General features: G+C 40.7%; 1 protein-coding gene and 1 long non-coding RNA gene across 10 annotated transcripts in view; one reads left to right on the top strand and one right to left on the bottom strand.

Annotated features, from left to right (window-relative positions):
* Nucleotides 1–940: 940 nt before the first annotated feature.
* Nucleotides 941–22,906, bottom strand: LOC120096267 (uncharacterized). Of its 3 annotated transcripts, XR_015635494.1 has the most exons (4): nucleotides 22,811–22,890; nucleotides 17,975–18,103; nucleotides 17,699–17,747; nucleotides 16,626–16,723 (listed from the first exon to the last, which is right to left on the bottom strand). It is a non-coding gene; the product is annotated as an uncharacterized LOC120096267 (long non-coding RNA). The 3 variants fall into 3 exon arrangements; XR_015635495.1 differs by lacking the exons at nucleotides 16,626–16,723; nucleotides 17,699–17,747 and adding an exon at nucleotides 941–3,672 and having other exon boundaries at nucleotides 22,811–22,893; XR_015635493.1 differs by lacking the exon at nucleotides 16,626–16,723 and having other exon boundaries at nucleotides 17,603–17,747; nucleotides 22,811–22,906.
* Nucleotides 10,561–27,165, top strand: part of LOC102547022 (uncharacterized) — a 158,568-nt gene continuing 141,963 nt past the window's right edge. Inside the window, exons 1-3 of one of the 7 annotated variants that reach the window (XR_015635487.1) lie at nucleotides 22,959–23,069; nucleotides 23,203–23,272; nucleotides 26,799–26,830. Coding sequence is in view for 1 of the 7 variants with exons in the window: in XM_087581869.1 (XP_087437995.1) it covers nucleotides 10,690–10,752 (63 nt within the window). In the remaining 6 variants the exon portion in view is untranslated. Of the gene's footprint in view, nucleotides 10,753–22,958; nucleotides 23,070–23,161; nucleotides 23,273–23,917; nucleotides 25,738–26,798; nucleotides 26,831–27,165 lie in introns of those variants that run through there. The other 6 variants (XR_015635491.1, XR_015635488.1, XR_015635492.1 and 3 more) reach the window with 6 other exon arrangements.

The raw sequence follows: 27,165 nt of genomic DNA, 5'->3' as shown, positions 1-27,165 counted from the left end.
AAGTACCTGGCTAGCCTGCACTAGGCTTTCTACTCAATCCTTAGGATCACACACACACACACACACACACACACACACACACACACACACACACACACACGGGGAGGGGAGGGAGAGAGAGAGAGAAAGAGAGAGAGAAGAGGGCATAGAGAGATAACAAATAACTTACTAAATAGTTAATAGAACTGATTTTATGTTTGGTTGAGTTAGAGTCAACTTAAAATAGCACCAAAACACAACTGACCCATTGGTTTGGACATTGTCTATTACAGAACTGAGTAGTGACAACAGAGATTTGGAGAGGGGGGGTGTGGGAGGGAGGGACAGAGAGAGACAGAGAGAGACAGAAAGAGAGAGAAACTATTGGGCCATTTATAAAAACAACTTTCTGATCTTAAATGATGAAAATATGCTTCAAAAAACCCAAAACCATCAAACTCAACATATAACCCACTCCAACCAATCTTGCTAAACCACTCTTTGGAAAGTTTTAGGCTGTGATTTTTGCTGTAATAGTCACATCCATGTGTTTTGCATTTTTCCTCTTCTGAAGGCTATTTGTCTTTGTAAAAATTTAGATTGTTATCTTTATATGTTTTCTACCTGAAAGCTTATCTCTTAGACTAGTTAAATAAAATATTAGAATTCAATGTTGTGTCCATACTTCCTTTTAAATTTCCACTGACAGTGAAGTGTATTGTATGTTTTAGCATTTCTCATAATAGCGAGTGTTGAAACTTGCAGACAAAATGTTGGGGAACACCTAGTATGAAGCTCTGTGTGGCGGCGGCCTGAAGTGTTCCCTTGGTCTCAAAAGGTAAATGGTTAGTCTAGAACAAAGGCCAGTATTTCGGAAAGCCACTCCACATTTGAGTTCAGATGAACCTATAAAGTTATTGTAAAAGAAATATTTTATCTTAAGAGAAAGACACTTTACCCACTCCTACATTAATTTAATGTTTTCATTTAATGCAATGCCTGGTGATTCAAAAATTAAGACTATTAATGCAATAATAGCATAAGATATAATTGAGTTTTAATACAACAGTCTTTAAAAAAATTAAATTTCCTATCATTTGAGAATCAGTTGGAACAACCAAATGCTTAAAGACTCTTGATTAATATTTAAGAATCTCTGTGACTACATTTGCATACATGTATATTGTGAAAATAGTACATGAAATGATTTGAAAAAAGGCTTAAGAAATACCATTTTTATGGTGCCATATTAGCATTACATTTTAACAAAAAGTAGTAGTTTTTCAGTGAATTGGAAAACAGATTATAAAACCACAGGATGAAATTTAAATCTCTTGCTTATTTTGCATATTCTTTAAATTGAATTTGATTTAATTACAATATTTGTGCATCTTTAATACAGTATTTTTTTAGTACACATTATAGTTTTTCAGCTACTTTAACGCAGAGAAGTCTCTTTTCTGCACACATTAATAAAACATGATCTGACATCAAGGAGTTTATAATTTTAGGGAAGAGATTAAATATATATGGAAGTAACAGTTCATCATTTGAACAACTCTTTGTACCAGTGGTATGCTTGGCACTGTCTGCGAGTGAGGCACAGGGAACAAAATATTCTGTAACATGGTCATGGTGTGCAGTACAGACAGCTGAGTGAAGAGGACCCCAGAGGAAGTGACAAAACACACAACAAGAAATTACTGCAGAAAGAAAAGTTTTGGCTGGTGTGCAGGAGTTGGAGATATGACAACTTTACAGAAGGTAAGACAAGTGGAATGAACCCAGAAGGTTCATGGAACTCAATGTGTAAGCATCAGACGTGAATTCTGGGAAGCAGTAGGAGAAGGCATAGGGATGCAAAACTTAGGAGGTTGCACGTAGAACGTTTAAACATAGATATTGCAGTCTAATGACCTTGGAAATCTGTTCTTCAGTTTCCAAAAAGATGGAAAAATTTGTTGCCTTAATACCCAGTAATTTCAGTACTGGCTATGTACTCCCACCCAAAATGACTTCACAAACAAACATGCAAGAATATTCATAGCAGTCCAAATCTGGGCATAAGTCAGTCACCTAGGAGAGACTGGATGAACAAGTTATGTGTTGTCTTAGTCTACTTGTGCATGCAGCATCAACATGTAGATGAATCTTACAAAAGTGCCGAGCTCAACGAGTGAGAGACAAAAGCAGTCTTAATGGCTTCAGTTATATGAGGTTTTTAGAGTAAAACAACCACTGGTCTGTGGGTATAGCTAGAGATCAGAACATTTGCACCGGGAACAATGATAAATATGTGTAAATGAAGCATGAGGGAGTTTCCTAACTTGATGGATGTGTTCTACATGTTGTTCTGGATGATAATTACCAAGGTATGTATACTTGTCAAAGTTCTGAAATATTTATGCCTTTTAGTGTATGTACAGTAATTTAAAGAATGTACTTATAGGGGCTGGAGACATGGCTTGGTGAGAAGGAACAGTTAATATGCATGTATGAGGACCAAAGTTCTAATCCCCAGAACTTACATAAAACACCCAGTGTAATTGTATGGCACTGTAATCCTAGTGTTATGGGGAGCAGAGATAGGAGGCTAGCAACCCGATGAGAGATCTTGATGTACGAGACTGAGGCAGGGTACCCAAGTTCCCAAGCTCTTCTCCAGCTTCAGTGTGCACTTGTCTGTGGGCACATATCACACTTCCACTCACTCACCCTACATAGATACAAACGTACAAACAAAAACTCAATTAAATTATTCTAGTATCAAAGAAGCATTAAATAGCCCTTTTGGCAAAAAGTATTGGGCATGTGGAAGCGTGGAGATCTTAATAAAGCAATACAAGTTGTATAAAGCAATTGTCCATGGATGCAATTGTCTATCCACATTAGCTCCTATTTATAAAGTAGGAGACAAAAGGAGCAGTGTGTGGCTGTAAGGAGAGGGAGGTTTGGAAGCCCTGGGCGTGGGAGGGGATTATGACAAGCTGGTAAGGTAGGGCCCCTGGTCTCCTGTGGCCTTTCAGCGGCATTCATGTCATGGACTGCTGTGCCCTGTTCATGGACTCAAATGGAAAATGACCCCCTTGGAAGATTAAGCTCGAAGACAAACAAATTAGCAGATGCATAAATCATGGACTACTTGACAACCGGCTTCTTGCATCTATTCTCAGTCTTTTTTCTCCCTCAATGTAAACCAAGCTGCATTGCAGGTGGTGCCGCTCTTCATTGATAAGGCATGGAGCTGAGTCTTCTATATCCTGTATTTCATCTTGTTTCTCATTTTAAAGTTGGTGCCAGATGGGAGTGTGGAATAGAATTGCCATTTGTCCTTTGTTTCCAAAGAGAAGGCTTTAGACGTACTCTTTTCTAGTAGCATTTTGTCAAAGCAGGATTTCAGAGTCTGCTGGAGATATTTGTGACAGTGATTACTACTCAGTACTGGTTACACAAGATGCCCCCGAGGAGCTGGAAGACACGAAGAGGAGACATCTGGAGTCGAGGCTGTTCTTTGGAATCGATCTGGCTGTTTCCATTATGTTGTGGATGCCATAACATAATATTATATCGTGGTTACAGCAAATTTGTATTTTTCTCAGTCCCGGAGATTGAAATGTAAAGTTAAGATGTCAACTTTGTAGGACATTCTTCTTGACTCACAGGCAGCCATTTTCCATGGTATTGTTCTGCTTACTAAAGAGATAGGGGAAGGGCAGAGCAGACAAAGAGCACAAGGCATCTAATCTGTTTATGAGAACACCAGCTCTATTATGCTGTCTCCAGCCTCTGACTTCATCCAAGCCTATTTACCTCTCAAAGGCTCTATATCTAAATATCCCGTTGGCAGTTAGGGCTTCAATACATGAGTGTTAGGATATAAACTTCCAGTCTCTAACTGTTTCTTAACTTGGCTTCAGCTTTTATAGCTGTAAGATAAATCTATCTCAGAAATCCCAGGGGCTCGCTTTGTAAACTGCAAAACATGTGTGTAAAGTAGCTATCAGAATACCCGGGGTGTTGACTACATCGTACATTTACTAATTATAAATTTGTTGAAGTCTTTTTGTAATATTATGCTAGCATTTTACAGTCTTTCGATTCCGACAGGTTTTGTTAAACACTAAAGGGTATTTTTTTAGGGGCTAGGGAGGTACCTTAGTAATGTGCTTGCTCCACAGGCATGAGGATTTGAGTTGGATCCCAAGATCCCATGTGAAAAAGATGGGGGTGATGATCTGTGCTTGGAATTCCCAGTGCTGGGAATCAGAGATAGCCGGACTTCTGGGGCATGTTGGCCAGCCAGTCTAGTTTCCTTAGTCAATTCTAGGCCAGTTTGACCCTGTCTCAAAATAATGTTGCTGCCTCCTGAGGAAGAACCTCTGCCTCCCCACGTTCATCCACATACATGCACGCAGACCCACAGGCATGCATGGATATATGCAAGCACAAACCATATTTTTCCTTTACCTACTTAGGTACTGTCCTTTTGGAAATGGCAGGACCAGGACATTTTAGGTTCTACGGGAGAAGTCAGTAATAACATTATGTCCATTTGCAGTTAACTAATATTTAAAAATATGAAGACTACTCAGTTCCTGTTGCATCCATAAACCATGTCACTGTAGCAGACATGCATGCAAAGGGCATGGCTAGATTCCAAAACATCCTCACTTATTAAAAACACACAACCACCCTGACTTCGCCAATGACGTAGACATTTCAGGTCCTTCTTTAAGGTATTGGAGTATCAATATTAGATGATGCCTGTTAACTTATTTATTTGCCCATAAAGATTGCTTTTAATGGTTTTATTTTATAGATTAATGTGTTTATAGTTTTATTTTACAATGTTTATAAGTTGTCTCTAGTAGATGATCCACTTAAATACCTGTAAGAAATAACATAATGAAAAATTTAATCATAACAAAATGTACAATTAGTCCCTTCTATCCCAGTTTAAGGAATAATGTGTGATATTTTTTAAAAAATTATATATATATACATATATATATATATGTGTGTGTGTGTATGTCTTTAGGGTTTTTCTTCTCTTTGAAGATCATTTTAAGGGACATATTGCTTTTTTAGTGGATATTAAATTTTTAATTGTATATATTTGTGCTCGCCAACTTCTAAAATAGAAATAGTAATAGTAGCAGTCTGGTGAGCCAGTGAGACAGAGGGACCCAAAGCCTGTAAGCAGCCTTGTTGGGCACCTCTGACTTCCTAAACTTGAGATATTCTAGTAGACGTCAACAGACTGCATACTTAACCTGTCACATTGTATGACAGACAATCACCATGAAACCTTGGTGTGATGAGGGAAAATGAAAAGAATGATACATATATACTTTCGGGGGCAGTGGTTCCATTGCCCACCTATTCCTCAGACATGATCATTAATATACCGCTTAATCAAATCGATCCATGCTTATCACCCTGTACAAAGCTTAAGTCCAAGTGGATCAAGGACCTCCACATCAAACCAGATACACTCAAACTAATAGAAGAAAAACTAGGGCAGCATCTCGAACACATGGGCACTGGAAAAAATTTCCTGAACAAAACACCAATGGCTTATGCTCTAAGATCAAGAATCGACAAATGGGATCTCATAAAACTGCAAAGCTTCTGTAAGGCAAAGGACACTGTGGTTAGGACAAAACGGCAACCAACAGATTGGGAAAAGATCTTTACCAATCCTACAACAGATAGAGGCCTTATATCCAAAATATACAAAGAACTCAAGAAGTTAGACCGCAGGGAGACAAATAACCCTATTAAAAAATGGGGTTCAGAACTAAACAAAGAATTCACAGCTGAGGAATGCCAAATGGCTGAGAAACACTTAAATAAATGTTCAACATCTTTAGTCATAAGGGAAATGCAAATCAAAACAACCCTGAGATTTCACCTCACACCAGTGAGAATGGCTAAGATCAAAAACTCAGGGGACAACAAATGCTGGCAAGGATGTGGAGAAAAAGGAACACTCCTCCATTGTTGGTGGGATTGCAGACTGGTAAAACCAATCTGGAAATCAGTCTGGAGGTTCCTCAGAAAATTGGACATTGAACTGCCTGAGGATCCAGCTATACCTCTCTTGGGCATATACCCACAAGATGCCCCAACATATAAAAAAGACACGTGCTCCACTATGTTCATAGCAGCCTTATTTATAATAGCCAGAAGCTGGAAAGAACCCAGATGCCCTTCAACAGAGGAATGGATACAGAAAATGTGGTACATCTACACAATGGAATATTACTCAGCTATCAAAAACAATGACTTTATGAAATTCATAGACAAATGGTTGGAACTGGACAATATCATCCTGAGTGAGCTAACCCAATCACAGAAAAACACACATGGTATGCACTCATTGATAAGTGGCTATTAGCCCAAATGCTTGAATTACCCTAGATGCCTAGAACAAATGAAAGTCAAGACGGATGATCAAAATGTGAATACTTCACTCCTTCTTTAAAAGGGGAACAAGAATACCCTTGGCAGGGAATAGAGAGGCAAAGATTAAAACAGAGACAGAAGGAACACCCATTCAGAGCCTGCCCCACATGTGGCCCATACATATACAGCCACCCAATTAGACAAGATGGATGAAGCAAAGAAGTGCAGGCCGATAGGAGCCGGATGTAGATCTCTCGTGAGAGACACAGCCAGAATACAGCAAATACAGAGGCGAATGCCAGCAGCAAACCACTGAACTGAGAATTGGACCCCCGTTGAAGGAATCAGAGAAAGAACTGGAAGAGCTTGAAGGGGCTCGAGACCCCTTTTGAACAACAATGCCAAGCAACTAGAGCTTCTAGGGACTAAGCCACTACCTAAAGACTATACATGGACTGACCCTGGACTCTGACCTCATAGGTAGCAATGAATATCCTAGTAAGATCACCAGTGGAAGGGGAAGCCCTTGGTTCTGCTAAGACTGAACCCCCAGTGAACTAGATTGTTGGGGGGAGGGCGGCAATGGGGGGAGGGTGGGGAGGGGAACACCCATAAAGAAGGGGAGGGAGAGGGAATAGGGGGATGTTTGCCCGGAAACCGGGAAAGGGAATAACATTCGAAATGTAAATAAGAAATACTCAAGTTAATAAAAAAAAAAAGTTGTAAAAAAAATACCGCTTAATCACAATATGTGCTCTTATTAACCCTCCTGTGTTTTTCTTTCCTCAAAGAATAATGAAATAAACAAGGTCTGTGCTTAGAGTTAGGCTGTGTAGATCATCACAGACAGCTTTTTACACTCACATGTATAAAAGCTGCCATTTGCTACTCTCCTTCCCTTGCATAGACTGTCCAAAATAGTGACAACGATCAAACGATACCAGCAAGGGAGAAGCATTGGTTTCTCAAGTCTGTCTAGCTAACATGTCATTTGTATCTTTCAATCTAAATTTAGCTAATTCAATAGTTTTTTGCATATCTCCAAAGTAATCACTACACTGTGATGCAATGACCCATTCCCACAGCCTTACAAGCTAAAGAGATAGACGACTGGTGTTTTTATTAGACCTCCTGCCAGCCTGCAGACTCAGAGATTGTCATTGCCTGATGTTAACAAATGTCAGATAAAAATAAAAGGTAAAACCAAGCCTGTGAAATAAAGCTGGACTGTTGTGCCAACAACCAAAAGAATCTACTGCAAATATTCATGTCATAATCACATGGGCAGCTTTCATGATCCTGGAACTTTTCAAGATGAATATAGTTATTCTTCGGCCTAGACCTTGGCTTTCAAGATGAATGTGCCTTTTCCCAGGACAAGAAAATGTACTTAGTGATTTACAAGTGACTGAAACTGAGAGAGTGGCTTGATGCTCTTGAGTTGGTGTTAGTGAATTATGGAAGAGCAGGCAGGTATAGGTGAAATATACTCTAAAGCAAGGCGGTTCTTTCAATCTGTACGTGTGTGCCTTTTGTGTGCTAGCACTGCATTAGGTGCTGAGAGATGTCTGTGAGGAAGACAGAAATCCAACTTGTTGGCCTCCGTGGAGCCCAGTGTCTTTCGGGTGAGGCAGTGGGTGTCTAGGCTACAGCAACACTTGGGCGTCTGACCTGAAGCAAACTTAAAGGAACATAGAGAGCACTGAAGAATGTAACGTTAAACCGCAATGTACAATTATAGTTCTATGAAGGAAAAGGAAAGGCTGAGAGCGTTGTTAGCAACCCAGCGAGCACAAAAATCAAGAGGATTAGACCTTGTGTAAACAAATGGTGAAGAGTTCCTTTGGGCTGGTCACTTTGTGAAGGGTTTTACATCAGATGCCCTTTAATTCTTCACAACAGTGCTTTGGAGTATGTCTGTTTATTCATATTTTATAGATGAGGAAATAGGCTGAGAGGCTGAGTAATTTGCTCAAACAACAGCCAGGACTGTAGGCAAATCTGCCTATCCCCAGCTGTGGTCACGACTAGTCTGTAGACAAAGGAGGTAGCCAAAGAAATAAATGCCTTTGTGTCCTAAGCAGCCCGGTGAGTCCAGAATCTTAAGAAGGATATGCAACTAGAAGAAGGCTCAAAGGACACATGTAAAGGAACAATGTGAACTTCTAAGGGCTCCCGACTTTCAAGTCCTTAAGAGAGACCAATGAAAAGAATGAACTGCTGCTCCTCGAAAAGACCTGCCTTCAAGTACCGTTGTAATGCCATTTCTCTTGCACCCAGGCCCCTTGAAGGCAGGAGCTGTGGTCATTTTTAACCAGTGCCACATGGAGATAGAATGGCATGTGGTGTATAGACACTGGGCACTATGGGCTTATTCTCAATGCTGCTGACAACTTTGGTTATTATCTCTTGATAGCCTTGTACATAAAGTGAAGACACGTGACAGGAGAATCCAAAGCAAAGAACTCTGGTTAATGCGACAATGCAAAATGAAGTGTTTCCTGCATCTGCTGCTTCACTTTTCCCATATAGATCTGTAAACACTCTTGGGTAACTTCTTCCCTGTACCAGGATTTAGCACAGAACATAACTTAAATATGGGATGAATGATAATTGTAGGCCCTATAAGTCTCTACACCCTCTAGTTGCTTATGAAGAATTGTTTGTTGCAATGGGAAAAATGTAGACATCCTGCTTATAAAATATGCAGGTGATAGACAATTTAATATGATGAATCAAACATTAGATTGTATGAAGAAGCATATTAGGCAGTATAATATTAGTTGTTTAAAATAAACAACAGAACAAATAGAAGCTATACCCCATAAGAGAAGGTTTATTAGATTGGCTTATAAGGTAGGGGCTGGGTAGTCCAACAATGGCTGTCTGCTTTATAGAAAGACAGAGAACTTGGTAATGGCTCACTCTATGAAAATGGATGTCTCGGTAGAACCAACATGGTATGGAAGGTCCAAAGCTCCTTCGAGAACTATCAGTACTGACTTCACAGTGGCAGGTTGTAAAAGCTGGAGGCTGGTGCCAATGGAGGGTGGCAGCATCTCAGTACATGCACTCAGGAAGCAAAAAGCAATAAAAGCATTGCTTCCCCTGATCTCTTGGTATTGAGCTGACCATTAAAAGGTGCTCAGTTTGTGGGCAGGTCTCCCCTCCTCAGTTCGTTGTCTCTGAAAACAATTTCATCAACACATTGGAGCTGTGCCTACTGGGGAATTCCAAATATAATCAAGGTGACAGTCATGATCAGCCAATTCAGTAAGGAATCAAAATGACCTCAAGAGTCTAGCAGGCTAGCCCGGAATCATTGAATATTAAAAAATATTCAGGAGAGGGCAAGTGTATTTTAGTGGTATGTTATATAAAATATATTTGTGATTCAGTCACATGTAACCTAATCAGGAACCTATTGTAGTAAGTAGATCAACATAGCTAAGAGAATGTGTCAATTATCAGGGTACTGCCGCCAGTGTTGTACCCGACTGAAGGTATTTTGTGTTGTTAAGAGGCACATTTACGCTCTGCAGATGTGAGCCTGGCCAGCCTAGGGAGTATGCTATCACTACAATTTAGGCTCATTTTATATCTTGCCTGGCTATACTTGCTTCGGTCTCTTTGAGTGTTGCCCTCACAGACTCATTTTCAAAAACAAAAATTCTCACATACTCCCTGTCTGGAACATGTCCTCCTCCCCTGCCCCATTACTCAGATTCCCAGGTTTCTTTGTTATAACTGATAAACTCCAAGCCATGCTTTCTAGTCCCTCTTGGTGTTGTATATTCTAATTGGTTTTAAGAAATGTATGATGGTGTGTAACCCATGATCATAGTATCATGCTGAGTTGCTCCACGGCCCTGAGAACCCCTGTTCTCTGCCTATCCATCCCTCCTCCCATCAAACCCTGGCAAACACTAATCTTTATCCTGTTTCCCTAGCTTTCCCTTTGTCAGACTCAATCCATTTTCATGCCGTAGCCATGTTGCCTTTTACTAGATTATAACCATTTCATCCACTCCCCTGGTTCTCTGTTGCTCAGAGTCAGGTTTAAATATAGGGCTGGTTTGGCAGTGATTGAGGTGTTCGGGTTCTCTCCTTTTACGGGAGAGAGAGTGCGTGTGTGAACAATCTATAAATAATGGAGCTGACAAATAGTACAGTGAGCTCATGTGCAGTAAGTGCTATCATGAGGATGCCACAACAATGCGATAAGGACTCACTGGGATCGGGCTGGCTTCTCTTTTGAGTGCGAGAAATTGGCGTGTAGAGTTGAATGATGGAGACTTAGGCATGAAAAGAATTATGGGTATGAGCCCTCCAACAGGAGGAGCAAGCTTCAAGGTCCTGAGCCAGGTAGGTTAAGGGTCACAGAGCAGCTAATAGCAGTGGGATTAGGATGGACTTCTGGACTGGGACATATGGAGGAGAAAGAGGGGAAACATCATTTATTAAATGGTTTTGTTGCTGCTTATAATTATGAAGCTATTGGAAATTATCATTTTATCCAAATAAAAACAAAAGAAATGGAAAGTTATCAGAATAAGCAACTTGACTAGGAACAGTAGAACTGGGATCTGAACTCTGATTTGACTTGACCTATTTCTCACACCTTTATGTAATTTCTTTGGCAAAAGAACGTGGAAAGTTTATCTCTGCTAAAGACTCATTATTTTTTGATACATGGTCTTGCTGTGCATCCTGGGCTGGTCTCTACATGTTGGGATTCCTGGTGTGTGCCTAGCCTATAATCACTTTTTATTTATATAGCAGTTACTTCTTTTGATATTTCTAATTTCATTCTGGCTTTGAAAGCTACCAGGTGTCATGACCCTTGGACTCAAGGCATCATCTTGACAGTGCTGATAATAAACAATGACTCAGTGTGGTTTTCTGCAGAAACTTCCTCATGATATAGTAATCCAGAGTTGGGAAGATGGTGGCTCATTTTACATAATTCTAAATGTTTGCCTGGTTGTTCATGATGTCAAAAATAGGCAAAAAGACTTGAAGAGGTTTCTATATTCCTTAGGGAAAACATTCCATTTGCAGTTTTAAGTAAAACTGTGTAGTAAGGTACATGATATGTTGAGGTCAGTTGCTCACCTATAAGGCTTACAGGTGTGCTATGCTATATAAATATAAGGGCACAGAAATTAATGAAACACATATACCTCATTACCTTCTAACCTGCTAACTTCATTGAGCCATAACTAGCGCGAAAGACTAAAGCAAGTTTGATTATTCAGATTGGGTCCCATATTTACCATTTCTTCTTAAAATTTGAATTTGCTAGTGTTCAATGAATTCCATAAATAGAATAATGAATACACCACTTCAGTGCTAGTGGCTGGAACATTCAATTTGCTCTTAGTGAAACTGCCTGGGTCTGTTTATTAAAAAGAATCCAGTGTGCCTATGTCATAGGCTGAACTAATTTAGAGTTGTTCTGTACTCTGTTTAATTATGTCTGGTCAGTTTCTGCCTGAGTAGAGGAAGCCTAGCTTTGTGCGGAGATATTCAGGTGGGTTTTGGAAAGGGAGAACAGGATTTTTGGCTAGGAAAATTATCTGTGACACAATAAAAGAAAACTGGGGCACTGAACATTTAGTGGCAACCTTCCGAACCACATAGAGACATGTAATTATAGAAACCACAATAAAAGTTCTGTAGGAAAAAAATAGCAGTAAAGATAAAAGAAAAATAGCAAAATAATTGGGCTGTAAAGCCAGAGGGGAAAGTGGGCAACAGCCCAGCGATGTGAGTGTGTGAATAGAATAGAAAAGAAAAAAAACAAAACAAAACATGTAAGCCAAGTGCAAGAAGCCAAGAACTAGCTGTGGACCCAGGTTATGGTCCACAGTGAAAGGCTGAGAACAAGGAGGGCTGAAGAGGGAAAGAGGCAGACATAGCGAAATCATGTCACCAGATAGGAAGCTACAGCTGCTTCCGTGATGGAATAGCAGAATGGGGTCAGGATAGAATAGAAAAGAGAGACTACGTGTGACCAACTCCCGATTCCTTCTCTCTGAGCTTGTCTTGTCCTTCGTAATGGGTTTAGCAGTGAAAAGCAAGACAGTTCAATGTTTCCATCTAAAAAATGTGTTTGCAAAGGGCCAGCCTCTACTCACAAATGAGAGTGTGGCTGTTTCAAGATGGGTTACCGTGCTGCGGTCACTCAGCTCCGTCTTTTAACTTCTGTCTCTTCCCGCTTCCTCCCTGCCTCCCTGTCCACCCCGTTTCCTCCCTCTTTTCATCTTTCCCTTCTTCTCTCTGTCTCCTCCTCCCGGAATGTAGCGTGTAGGTGTGAGTGCGCATGTGCGTGCGTGCGTGCGTGCGTGCATGCGTGTGTGTGTGTGTGTGTGTGTGTGTGTGTGTGCGCGCGTGCGTGCGTGTGTGTAAGCCCCCTCCCCGCCCTTTCCCTGCAGTTTTATCAGGCTGCAAAGTGCAGTAAAGAATAGGCTTGATTTGAGTGTTGCCGGCTTTGTTATCTAAACTACAAAAGCATTATTAGTCAGATTGATGGACTGAGCTTTCTGAAGTTGGGGGATGAGGGAAGTGAGGATCCATTTGTGCTTTTAGACTGATTGCTCTCAGTTATTTTATTTCACTTCTCAAGGGTTTTTTTCCCCTTTGTTTTGTTTTGTTTTGTCTTTCCTCTGTAGTACTAGCCTCAAAATGTGCAATCTGTTGGTGTATCTTGTTTCATTTCATTGCAGATTTTAAGTGATCCTGTAGTTTTGTATATAAATCACTTATACTTTTGTATGACATTTACTGTTTTCAAATTCAATGTAAGTTGATGCATGACAAGATAATTGACAAGCCTCCATTACACTGGCAAACGACTGCAATAGATACTAGAACGCTCTATTCTGCCCTCCTTATGCCTGCCTGCTGTCAATCACTCAGCTGTTTTGACAGAGAAGCTCCACATACAGGGACAGTCATCACTATTGTTCATAGCCAGGGACCAACATAGGGAGATCCTGAAGCCCATGAATAGGCCGTACATCTTTTTTAATAAGGGAGAATGATGCACAGGGGCTGCTGGGGGTTTATTTCAGCTGGAATGAGTTTGGTGCTGTTTTGTATAGCTTTGGAGCCACACATTTCACGGTGTCCAGGAGTGCTTTCTCTTTCCTTTTCCCACATTTTTCTTGCACATGCCACAGAACACAGGGGAAAGGCTTCTTCTTGCTCTCCAACTCCAGAATTGCTTTCTCTATTATTAGGAGTCATGCTGTTATCAGGAAAAGGTGGGAAGGTACCAGGAAAGGAAATCCCCTACCAGGGTCAAAAGATGCTACCTGTGCGGTTTGTAGACTTGTCCAATGTTCATTTCACTGCTGATACAGAGTAAAATTGCTATTAAGCAGTCCTGAATTCCTCTAAGAAGGGATCAATCTTTCCTGAGAGAAAAGACCAAGCTAGGCTGCTACAAGTATGGAAAATAAAGTTTCCCACTTGTTAGCAGGAAATGAGCAGTAGTCAGATGGTGAGGTGTTCAGTTTAAGAGAGAAGAAGATTTGATGAAGAGTTAAAAAGACTTTGGTGAAGGGACCAACAAACAAGGGAAGGAGATCTGAGGAGAGTGGGAGGAAGTCATGGCATGCTGGCTACAGAGGAAGGAGAAGAGAGAAAAGTAGACGAAAAGGTGGCGAAAATACTTCAAGAGTAAGATGACTTAAACCAGTCATCTTTTGCTATCTATGGGGCATTGTTTCAGAACATCCAACCTCAAATGCCCCCAACCATACCAAATCCAAGGATGCTCAAGTTAAATACAGATTATCTCCAGGCTTCTCAAACCATCTCTGGATTTCTTTCGGTACAGTGCAAATGCTGTGTGGGTGTTCTGCTATATTACTTATGGAGTAATAAGTCCATGTCTTTAATATGGTGTTTTTCCATCTTCAATATACTAAATCATTTAGTGTGGAATGCAGATGCATAGAACACACACATACATACATGCACACACACATGCACATACACATGCACACACATGCGTGTCTCAGAGATGTATATAAACTCTTTCCATTGTTAGTCAGAATCTGCTCCATTTGCACCTTTGATTTGGTGCTATTTAGGAGTCCAGGAGAGTCACGGGAGAATTGCATGGCTCAGTGGTATCTCATTCTTGTCATGGCTACCTATGAACTTCTTTCTGGGAATGAAGAATCATCTGTGACTCAACACATTATGAGCTCTGAAAGGTCCTGTAGAACAATGATACCTTCTGCCCGGTGACTCACAAAACAAACATAGCATTTAATCTCAGAAATAGATAGTCATTGCTTTCAACTGAGAAGCCCACCTAGCCGTGGCTCTGTGATGACTCAAGACTGGAGGCAGCGGTGGAGAGACGATAGAGCTAACATCACAGACCCCAAGAGAACGAGTCCTGTGCTAGTCCTCAGCAGCGGTTTGTGGAACATTTAATCTTTATACCACAACCTTCAATAGTTAGATATTTTCAATCCCATTTTGCAGTTAAGGAGGGAATCACACTAGGAAGAAGGTATGGGACATTTCAAACAGATAGTAGGTCCATTGTCTGAACTATCAGTCACCTTATTAATGCTTTTTCTTATGTGTCACAAAGGTAGGGCTATTATACGCAGCACTCGGGGTTGAGGGCAAGAAGAGATGCCTAAAAAACCCAGATACATTTTTTTTCATGCTCTGTGGCATTGCCTGGAACCCTACAAAGCAGCTACATGGGCTCTGTCCTTCATCGTGTTTGACAGGGCTTAGATTGACTATTATTCTGAAAAGCTTTACAAAAGGTATAACATTATTGGGCATAACTTCAGTTATGAGTCACCCCAGGACATGACTGCAAAGAACTTCAGAATAAAGATGAAGAGAGGTACAAGGATACAAGAGATCACAGGCAAGCCAAATGAAGAACTTTTGAATGTTCAGAGGTACCCTATAAATGACATGGTCAGTCAGGGCTGTGGGAAATTGAATTTGTTGTCATGGAGTGAGTGGAAAGACTGGTAGGGGAGAAGGGTTAGAAAGTATGTTTCATCAGAGGATTGAAGGAAGTCTGTGCTGTTCAGTTCTCATACATGTAGTCCCTATATAAGTCACAGACTCATTCTTTTGTAATTCCTATGTGACCAAAGGTTGCCTTACTCAATTGTAAGTATCAATTGTTTTTTAATTTCTCCTTGAGTTCAACTCTTTTTATTTTTACCCCTGGAACTTTGAAGTGGACTAAGAACTTCATATATTCTAGGCAAGCAATCTACCACTGCATTTTATCCTCAACACTTAAATCTTTTAACAATGTTAATCCATGGTCTTTCTAAATTGTTCACGTTGACTTTGAACTCATTGTATAGCTCACACAGGATCTGAGCCTCCTGTTCTGTCTCTGGGTTTACAGGTGTGTATCAACAAACTGGTTGTTGTTGCTTCGTTTTATGAACTTAAAATCTATAGACTATGTTCTGGTCAACTAATCTTTAGGCCTTTCTTTCTGAAAATAGCTAAGAGAGCATTGGACTTTTAGAGTTCTCATTCCCTGTCCTGATGACCAATGTGAGACTCTGTAAGAGATGCTTTACACTACACACAAGACCCTGCTGTATGCTGGGAGGTAAGAGAGCTGATCTTCATGTAAAGCAACCATCCTACCATGTACTTCTTAGTAGACTCACTGAGGGAACTTGGCCCACAGAATTCAACAGTTCCTTCAGGGCATCTGTCATCCTGGGACTCGAGATCAGCATATCTCCAGCCTCTAGGCATCAAGATTTTTTCTTTACTATTCATATGCATCACCAAGCCCACACATGGAACTTTTCTGAGGGTTGTGGGAAATACCACTTTACATTTTTAACCCCCTGTTGGTAAAGACTGAGCATCCTCCCACCCCTCATTTTCTTCTCTTGTTCAACATTTTTAATTTCCTATCTTTTAGGTTGAGTCTCTGGGCAACTGACTTCATTTTCCCAAGTGGAATATACTTTTTGTGTGTTTACCACTCTTTCTCCAGGCAGCTCTTACAACACTGTCCCTTTTATCTTGTTTCCAATCTTACTGTTATTTTAATTGGATGTATTCTATCTTAATCGATAACCCTCTGAAGTCTTAAGCATCTATTTTATGATGACTCCTCCAGTATTCTGTTAAGCCTCATCTTGAAACTTTTTTAAGAAAGGAAGAAAAAACTTAGTATCCTACAAAGACAAAGGCAGGCAATGTAAACAAGTCTGTTGTTTTTTTGTTTTTGTTTTTTGTTTTTTTTGATTGCTGATGGATATGGAAGGGCCCAGCCCACTACGGTGGTGCCATCCTTGGATTGGTGAACCTGGGGTGTACAAGAAAGCAAAATAAACAAGCTGTGAAGAAAAATCCAGTAAGTAGCATGTTATATAACTTTCCTTCACGATACACTACAGCTGTAAGCTGAAACAGACCCTTTCCTCCCCAAGTTGCTTTTGGTCATGGTAATCATAAGAGACTTTGAAATAAAATAGAGAAGTGATTTTTGCAAAAACACCCAAATTTATGTAGGCATTGTATTAATTACTTTTGTTTGATGCTGTGACCTAATAGCTAGTCAGAAGTACCTTAAGGGAAGAGGAGTTCATTTTGGCTCACAGTTTGAGGGGATTAAGTCTGTCACAGAGGGGATAGTATGGTGGCGGGCATCTTCAGGAAGTTTGGAGTGTGTACCTGACAGCCTCCACCTTCCATCATGGTGGAACAGGAAGCAGAGGTGAATGCTGGTGAACAGGAAGCAGAGGTGAATGCTGGTGAACAGGAAGCAGAGGTGAATGCTGGTGAACAGGAAGCAGAGGTGAATGCTGGTGAACAGGAAGCAGAGGTGAATGCTGGTGTACAGGAAGCAGAGGTAAATGCTGGTGTACAGGAAGCTGAGGTGAATGCTGGTGTGCAGGAAGCAGAGGTGAATGCTGGTGTACAGGAAGCAGAGGTGAATGCTGGTGTACAGGAAGCAGAGGTGAATGCTGGTGTACAGTTTTTCTTCGCTTTCAGTCTTGGACCTCACCTCATAGAGGGCATAAAAGGTTCACTTTCAGGGTGGATCTTCCCTCTTTAATTTTGAACCTTTCTGGAAAGATCCCTATACAAACCACCAGAGCTGTGTTTCCATAGTGATTCTAAATCCTGTCAGATTGACTGTGAAGATTAACCTCCCCACACAGGCAGTTACTTTCAGGCATACCTAAAATCCCACATGTATATTTCTTTGTTCTCCTCTTTTGAATTCACAATCACTTTTAGAGAAGGAGATATTTATGATATTATGGAAATATATCACCTTAAAGGGCTCTGGCCATTTCCCAAATGTCTTATGGGGTCATCTGCACCTATGATGAGAGAGAAGTCATGGAGAAGCTGATGCAGTTTCAGGGTTCTGGAAACAGATCTACAGAGTAAGGGACCTACCCATGAAGAAGACAGTTCCACTGGCCTCCCCTCCCTCTACTGAAATCACATCTATTTCAAGCACGTAGACATTATTGAACATTTCTTGAGAAATCAGTGATAGGGACTATTGTGGAATTTCCTTTTTCTTTGCCCTGCTGGAACTTACCTTACAACACGACAGAAGAACAAACAGGTAGGTGGTATGAGGCTTGGTGAAGAATGTGGTAGGAAGGGAGTCCATTAGAGGCATCAAGGACAGCTGTTGAGATGTTGACAGCATGGAAGGGAGCGAGGGCTGCAGGAAGAACGAAGGCTGGTTGCAGACTTGAGGCAGGTCTTGAGGCATGAATGAGCACAGCCAACCTATCTGGCAGCAGAGGGGCTGGTGGGAGGGGGGCCAGCGAACAGGCAGCAGTGATGGGGTTAGAGATGGAAGCATGGCTACAAGTTGCCCTGAAGAGTTTGACATGTTCCCTAAAACTAGTGGGTACCATTAGGCTGGATCTATGCAGAAAAGTGACAAACTCATTTATATTTTAAAGACACAACGACTTCTGGATTGTCATGGTTATAATTACACTCTCACCCAACCTTCAGAATCTCCCAGATTTGTCAGAGGGAGGAAAGAAACTATGAGTCTTTGAAAATTCTATGTAATCCACTCAGCTAAGGAACAGTTTAAATATTGTCAACTCTGCTTAGAGCTGTTCCTACACCAAAGCATCACTATGCTACTATATTCTGGGGGTGAAGCTAGGCTCTGCCTGGATAATTTCTGAAAAACATTTTTTCTCTTTTATTCCCACAGTGGCGTGGAACATTCACCATGTATCAACGTTTCTCCATGGGACTTTGCCCCCTGATGAGAGCAGAGCTAAGACTCAGTAAATAACTATTTTATCTTAAAGTGGAAAGGCAGCTCTGCTCTGGGACACTTATTATTGAAAGAATGATAGTACAAAGCTAGATAATAATATAGTTTGTACTTTCAGAAGTTCCTGTGTTGAGCCTCAGGGTCTTCAGAAAGCAAGGGCTTATGCATAGATTTTGGGAACACTGATTTTAGAACATGCTTTCTTACTATTTCCATTTGGGAACCCCTCAGCTGGTTTAGAAAGCCTTATAGGGTTTAGAAACTAGAAGTATTTAAGCTTTAAAATAATCTGACTAAACAATTAAATTTTTGAAAGCTAGAATAGTTTACATTTGAAGTATTCAACTTGTGTTCTTCATACCTAGAAACAAGTAGGTGACCTGTGAGCATCTTATGTCAACTGGTTAATACACTAGTTCTTTGACACCTTCATCTTGGTTCCATAATCCTTAGGCGTGGAGAGAAACAGACTTTATATTTAAATCAAAATGCTAATTCAGGTAGACTGCACTGCTAATTATGAAGTACACTTTTTGTATCAAGAAGAGATGTTTCTGGAGTGAGCTATTCAGCTGCCTTTGGGAATTTACTAAAGGCAACGTAAATGACTGGGTCATCTTCAGGAAATTAAAATCTGCAAGGTGGGGGTTGGGGATTTAGCTCAGTGGTAGAGCGCTTGCCTAGGAAGTGCAAGGCCCTGGGTTCGGTCCCCAGCTCCGAAAAAAAGAACCAAAAAAAAAAAATCTGCAAGGTGCTGTATGTGATTTTGAGCAGAAGCATCATGCTTGCCTCTTCACATCTCTTTATAAATCAGATTGTAACTGGCAAGATCAAGAGTGACCAATAGAATTCATTTTGTGTGCCAGCCTTCTTCACTCATCATAGTTAGAACAAATACTAGACACAGGAACATTCTGAATGTCTGTCCCTGACCTGTTGGAGAAAGTATAGTGTTGGGAGAGCAGCTTCCACTATGGTCAGAGTCAGGCTAGAGCGGTGGTTCTGTCTGTCTAGTGTTGGTATCCTCTGATACAGTTTCTCATGTTGCAGTGACTTCCAACCATAGATTATTTTTTTTCTATTTTATAACTTTAATTTTGTCACTGTTATAAATTGTAAGTAAATACCTGATATGCAGGATATCTGATAAGGGACTCCTGTGAAAGGATCAGTCAACTCAAAATGAAGTCAAGATTCACAAGTTGAGAACCACCAGGCGAAAGGCTGTTGAACGAACTCATGGGCTCTGATTCAGTCCTTACCAAAGACTGGCATGTTTGTGGGATTTCACATACCCTGTCTACCTTTTAAAGTTTTAAATTTCCTTTTAATTTACCTTAATTTTTAATTTTTAAAGTCTATTTGGTTAATTTGAAATATTAAAATTTTGAAGTGTGTGGTGTGTGTGTGTGTGTGTGTGTGTGTGTGTGTGTGTATCACCATGGTAATCAGAAGAGAATGCTGGATCCCCTGTAGCTGTAGTTACAAGTGCTTGTGAAGAACTGGATATTGGATATGTTGTTGGGACCCAAACAGATCAGTTCTCTGCAAGAGCAGCTAACACTTGCTGAGCCATACTTTCACCCCGTAGTTTATTTATAACATGTATTTTATTTTACTTTGTATGTGCGTCACATATTATGAATGTGCATATGTGTGATACATGTATGTGCATGTATGAGTCGGGTCAGAAATCAACCTTGAATGTTGTTACTCAAGAGCCATACAAGTTGTGTTTTGAAACAGAGTCTCTCAGTGAGACCTGAGGCTCACTGAATTAGAGTGACTGGCTGATTCCTAGTAGCACAGTTCAGTTCATTTGTATCTGCTCAGAACAGATTAGCAAATCCTGCCAAGTCTGTCATTTTAGGTGCTGGGGATCAAACACAGGTTCTCATGCTTGTGGGGCTACCTCCTTACCAACTTTTCCATCTCCTCAGCCCCTGGCTTTTAAAATTATACCCATCTGATTCTGTTACAAACTGATATCATCTCAATGTGATTTTTTTGTTTATATCTCCTTGATGATAAAAGACGAAAAGTTTTGGAAAATGCAAATTTTGTGTGGCTTTCCTACAATTTCTGCATACGCGATCCTGTCATGAACTGATAGCTTTCCTTCTTTCCTTCACATCTGGATGTTTTAATTTCTTGCTTAACTGCTTGGCTGGAGCTGCAGCACAATGAGGTTCAGCATGTGCACCATCGTCTCTGTCTTCTTCCCACTCAGGGAGATGTTCTCAGTCTTTCACTGCTAAGCACCATGTTGACTGTTTGGAGAGATTTCTGCTCAGTGGGTTGTGTCTCCACTATTTCTGGTTTATGCTTTAAATCATGGAGGGATATAACAATTTGCCATGTGCTTCTTCATTGAGTGATCATATGACTCTTTAATAGTAGTAATATATCTCACAATTGGGTTCCCAGGGACATATTCTTTTTGGGGGGCGCAGTGTATAACCTTAGGTATGGTTGCTGCCTGCTGTGTCACTTCCTTCTTGTGTGTGTGTGTGTGTGTGTGTGTGAGAGAGAGAGAGAGAGAGAGAGAGAGAGAGAAAGAGAGAGAGAGAGAGAGAGAGAGAGAGAGGTGGAGGACAGAGATTGATGCCAAATGTCTTATCAAGTATCTTATTTTATCCTTCCTTCCTTCCTTCCTTCCTTCCTTCCTTCCTTCCTTCCTTCCTTCCTTCCTTCCTTCCTCCCTTCCTTCCTGGCTGTCCTGTTGCCTACTCTGTAGAGCAGACTGGCCTCAAACTCACAGAGATCCACCTACCTCTACCTCCTGTGTGCTGTCAAGTATCTTCTTTAACCACCCTCCACCTTAAGTTTTAAGACAGGGTCTCTTACTGAAGCTGGACCTCATCTTTTGAGTAGACTGGCTAGTCAGCCCTCACTGAAGATTCTCCTGTCTCCACCTCCCCAGAGCTTGGGGAAGCACATAGTGTAGCACTTTGCTTTTTACACAGGTTTAGAGATCTGAATCAGGTCCTCAAGCTTTTGTGGCAAGTATTTTAAAGTCCCCTCCTTCTCCATCATAATAGTATTTCTCTCCTTGCTTTCTCTCTCTGGTGTCTTCAGGGAGTCTCTGAAACTGACTAGATTCACCAGATCCTGCCTTGCCAGAGTAAGAAAAGTTAAGTGGCAAAGAAATGCCATTGACAAGCAAAACTGCAAAAGAAACTCTTGCTTGAGACAGGAAAAGTTTCCTAGCAGCAGAAACCAGCTGGAAGAGGTTTAGACTGACTGAGGCTATTCAAAAGACATTCTCCACCCTGGTGGCCTTCTTGTAGGCTACACAGTATACACCGGGTTCCCATATTTTATAAGCTGTTGCCTGTGCTGGAGTGGGCTTTGGTGATGTAACTGACTTTGAGTCATTTCTGCTTCTGTAATAACTTCAGTAAAACTCATTGGTTCATCAAGTTGGACTTTGGTAGTATATGTACTTTGGTCTGTCACAGGCTTGCTGTCTGGGGTGAGTAGATGTGTGTTGTATCTCCTGAGGAAAATTTTTGTCACTCCCCTCCCCTCCCCTCCCCTCCCCTCCCCTCCCCTCCCCTCCCCTCCCCTCCCCTCCCCTCCCCTCCCCTCCCCTCCCCTCCCCTCCCCTCCCCTCCCCTCCCCTCCCCTGTCCTCCTTTTTGTTCCTTTCCTCACTTCCTCCGTCCCCTGGTAATAATAAAAAACGGGCACAAAAGGGTTCCTGCGAGTTCCCACTCCTTGCGAATCCACGCGCTTTAGCTGTTTCTCTGTTACTGCTTTCACACACTGTCCCCCTGGCCGTTGTTACCATGCCTGACACACAAATCACGTTCTGCGGGCTGTGCTAGTGTGGCCCTATGCCATGCTAGCCCCAAGCCATGCTAGCCCCAAGCATTCTATAGCCTAGCATGGCTTCCTGTCACAGACTCTGTTCACACTCTCAACTACCGGGTGAAATCATTTCTCAACAAACTGGGACCCAACAACCAGATTTATATGTTAAATGCTCAACGCACAATACATCCACACAATTAAGTTACAGTCAATCGATAAGGATATAAGCCGCCCACCTAGATAAGATATAATTTGCTCATCCAGACACACAAAGTCCTGTACACATCCATCCCTTAAGAATAGTCATAGCAACCTGTAAATGTGCAGAGAGAAATCTTAACATCTGCGGCCATGTTCTCTCGGCTGTGCCTTCCCCTCTTTCTGGCCTCCTCTGCCTCTTTAAAACTTTTCTCCCGCCCATTCTTCCTTCTCATCCAATGACAGGCCTCGTTCTATCCTGTACCTGCCTTCACCTGCATAATGACATCAACCTACAGACTAGGTTACCAAGTAAACCAGGCTGACCTCAAGCTTTTCCTTCTCCTTCCCGGTCATTCACTGATGGGATACATGTATGTCCTACCATGCTTACCTTGAGAGTATTTTGTCAAGTTTTGCTCCTATATTTTCTGATATTAGTCTGCCCGTTGTTTTCTTTGTTCAGCGTTTTGTTTGCTCTTTCTCTCATGTCTACTGGCCACACAGAATGACTTGGAAGTGGACACTCACTGCTTACTTTTTTGAGAGGAGGAAAGCAAATGTGTGTACAAACTCGGTGAGTGTTCTTGTTTATTTTTCATACAAAGAGCCATATCTTGGCTGATTAAAAATTTGATTTTACGACTGTCAGTGCTGAGAAGGCTGTTTTGCTTAAATTCAAAGCACAATATGGTAGAAAAGTATGTTTAGGGTCACTTCTTTCTGAAGTGTTGGAATTCTGTCCTAAACTCATGCCAAAATTCACTTAACAGTTTTTTGAAACTCAGGTCAAGCGATCTACTCAGCAATTATCACATTATATTATGCTCGCACATATGGTCCCAGATGGCAGTTTTCATGCAAGTGTATAATTAATGTGCTTTGACCATACCCTCTGGACCACATGGCCTTCCTCTCCCTGATCTTCCCTTTCTCATGAATCCCCTGCTGCCCTGGTCTGACATCCACGTTGTTTGTACACATAGGATCTTATGTATCTATAAAATTCAGGATCCACAAAGAGATGGTTGTTTTTCTGAGAATATACTTTGCTCTTCCCAAGGGTGCTGGGGATCACATTAAAATTCTCATGTTTGTTCAGCTCAGCAGGTGCTGGACTGACTGAGCTCTCTCCCTGCCCATTACACCCATTCTCTATCTTAAGACTATAATCTTGAGTCTCTGCTTATTTTTCTATTTTGTTATCTTTTCTCTCTCATAGGTTCAATGTCACCAGGAGTCAGCCAGTGTTTCCCTCCCCAAAGTTTATGAGCATGCTTAATCAGTATCAGCTACCAGAATCATCAAGCCGATGGATTCCCTTTGACTTTCTGTCCAGGCCACACTCTGGCCACTCTTCTAAACAGTGTTACTGCCTTGTGTTCACGTTTTGTTTGGAATTGAAACTTGGTAAATCGTAAATAGAACTGGGAGCTTCCATGCCACCAATGGTTCACTTCTAAACACATGGCAAACTGGCATCTGCTCCCAGGGACCACAGTAGAATTGCCTTTCCTGATGCTCTCAGTGTTTTCCTAGATTTCACACTCAGTTATTAAAGCCACAATTTTTCTTGTTCTTATTTCACTAGGGTTTCGATAGCATTTACTATTGCTGACTACCTTTTGAGATGGATTTCTGGATTTCCTCTGGCCTTTTCTTTTTATTGACAGTTGACACCCCTTCCCCCATACAAATATCCCCACCACATCCCCACATCCCCCCTTTGGCTTACTTCTCTCTCTCTTTTTTTTTAAAGGTTTATTTACTTACTATATGTAAGTACACTGTAGCTGTCTTCAGACACACCAGAAGAGGGCATCAGATCCCATTACAGATGGTTGTGAGCCACCATGTGGTTGCTGGGATTTGAACACAGAACCTCTGGAAGAGCAGTCAGTGCTCCTAACCACTGAGCTATCTCTCCAGTACTGGCTTACTTCTCAAAATATTATTGTTCCTCAAGTCTCAGACTAGGGTGTTCTTTTATCCATATTATATTACCAATAATCTTAAAATTATTTTACTATACTACCAATTTTTCATAAACTTTGAAACCAGCATTCTCATCTCTCCACCCGTCTGTATCCACTTGGTTTGCTCATGAACATCTCATTTCAAACTTGTATCAAGTTAAGCATGTCTTGTAGAACAAGTATTTACTATGTGTCCATGATATGTAATTTCGAAGATTCATGGAACACTTGCTCAATACCTTTTATTCTTTCTATTTTCATTTTAAATGGACACATATCAATTATACATAGCTATAGGTTATGGTGCAATATTTTTTTAACATTTTTATATTTGGCATATCTATCGCCAAAGACCTTTATAATTTCTTTGTGTTGTGAGTACTCATTATCCTGTCTTCTATCTATTTTGCAATATTCAATTAAGCCATCATCTGATTACAGAGAGAAACATTCTGTTTATTCCACATTTCACAGGTCAGTGAGATGGATAATTATGTATCTATTCAATGTGCTAAAATCCTAGGTTTTTTTTTTTTTTTGACAGTGAAGCTCCTTCTAAACTCTAATTTTAAACTGTTCTTAAATCAGGTCATTTATATGTTAGGATATATGACACAAGACATGATATAGATAGGCATGTCATAGTAATCATAAGATATGCCTATCTTACGATAGATATTTCTATCATATCCATATATGCACATCCAAAATCCTGTTAATTTTTTTTCTCTTCAGTTTGTTAGATCGCTGAAGTTTGGGTTTGTACTATTTCTTATTGTGATGGAGGTCTGTATTATTTCTTACTGTGATGGAAATGGCACCTAACTAGTTTTCCTATTTCCTCACCTTCCCTTTCAATGCTCTTTATTACTGCCCCTCTAATACTGTGACATTCACAATGTTGCAGGGACTCTCTGTTGCCTTAGCTTGACACATTAAAGAATCAGCTTTTGAGCACAACTATCTCCCAGCATTGGCTATATACTCTCTTGTATAAGTGTTAGGTTTGTCAATGAATTCTATCCTGTATGTGTACAAGTATAAATATAAATTAACACTTAGTATCAATTCTGGTGTCACTGCATAACCATCCCTTTACATTTATGGTTGTCTTTAACAGAACAGCTCGTTTTCATCAGCTGTTGAAAATCTACCTGGGTGGTTTGAAACTTTGTAGCCTCTGGTCAGGGCTCACTTCCTAATTTTATCTCAAGCTATATGGAGAAAGGCGTCAGACTCTGGAATATGTCTGCTCTCTGCATCTTGCTTAAGCTCTGCTTTAGTGTTTGAAGTAAGGGTGAGGAATTAGGAAGGCATTCATCATCTAATCAAGGCTAATTATGATGGTCATTGCTGATGTGATTTCTGTAGGCTTCACCTGACTTCCCAATCCCATGCCAAAATCTTGGAAGAATAGCTTAGCTTCATCTTATTCTGATATACCTGTCATTATTTTTTTTCAAATACCTTCTCTGGGTTGGGCATACCATTTCCTAGGCTTATGTCTGTATGGGTGACCTTATGGTTTCTGCCTTTTTTTTCTATCTTTATGTCTTTCATGTGGAGCTACCAAAGTTCCAAGTCTTTCTTCCATATGTTCTGACTTTGTAAGGAAATTTTGCTCCCAGCCCAATTATTCCCAGTTACAAGCTATACTAGTGTTACTTCGGGATTTTCCAAATAGATTAGTCCAACAGATGTATAGCCTCCAGAAAACTGTATCCAAGAACACAGCATTTGTCTCCTTGCTTGGTTATTCTGTTAAGCTTGAATATTCTCATGGAGAGAATAAAAGATAACAAGGACATGAATACACTGGCTCACAAAGCCATCTTATGATGCTGATACTAGGATGATACAGGAGGCAGTGAATATGTTTAAATTTAACCGTACACCTATGGTGTGCCTCAGAAGAGTAAAACCCTTACTTCTTCAGAAATATGCACTTAAAATGACAGATTCATATTGAGTCTGTTTTATCACAAATAGTTCCATAATTTAAATATGGCAGATAATGGGGACTGCATAGGATGCTATCTAGAAGGATGTATGCATATGGCTCTAAATTGTGTGTTTATTTCTTCTACACATGTCTCCATTTAATACATCATTGGCTGAAATTTAAAGGTGGACCCAAGATCCATTTCCAATACGTGCTGGTAAGTTTCCCATCTTGAAAGTGAGACAGGAACACATCCATCACGATATTCTTCTTTTCTTATGGCCAACACCTTTACTCTTGTAACGTAAGGTTTCACAAAGAGTTCCCCAAATAAAGGTAGATCAAAAGTGGTTAGGTACTTAACCTTAGTAGTCATGGGTATTCACATAACTCAGTCTTCAACTGTCAATTTGGTAAAGTAGACAGGGTCCTATCTAACCTTAGTAGGTCCTAGTACCATGTAGTCCTCTCTTCCATAACTTCCAATTAGGACTCTTTTTGATGGTAGTACACAAGAAGAGAATAGCTCCAAGAAGCTCCATAGACCATGAT

Source organism: Rattus norvegicus, chromosome 13 (assembly GCF_021556685.1).
Source record: "Rattus norvegicus strain SHRSP/BbbUtx chromosome 13, alternate assembly SHRSP_T2T, whole genome shotgun sequence".
Classification (NCBI taxonomy): domain Eukaryota; kingdom Metazoa; phylum Chordata; class Mammalia; order Rodentia; family Muridae; genus Rattus; species Rattus norvegicus.
The sequence above is the reverse complement of the archived record's forward strand: the minus strand, read 5'-3'. Positions and strand labels throughout refer to the sequence as shown.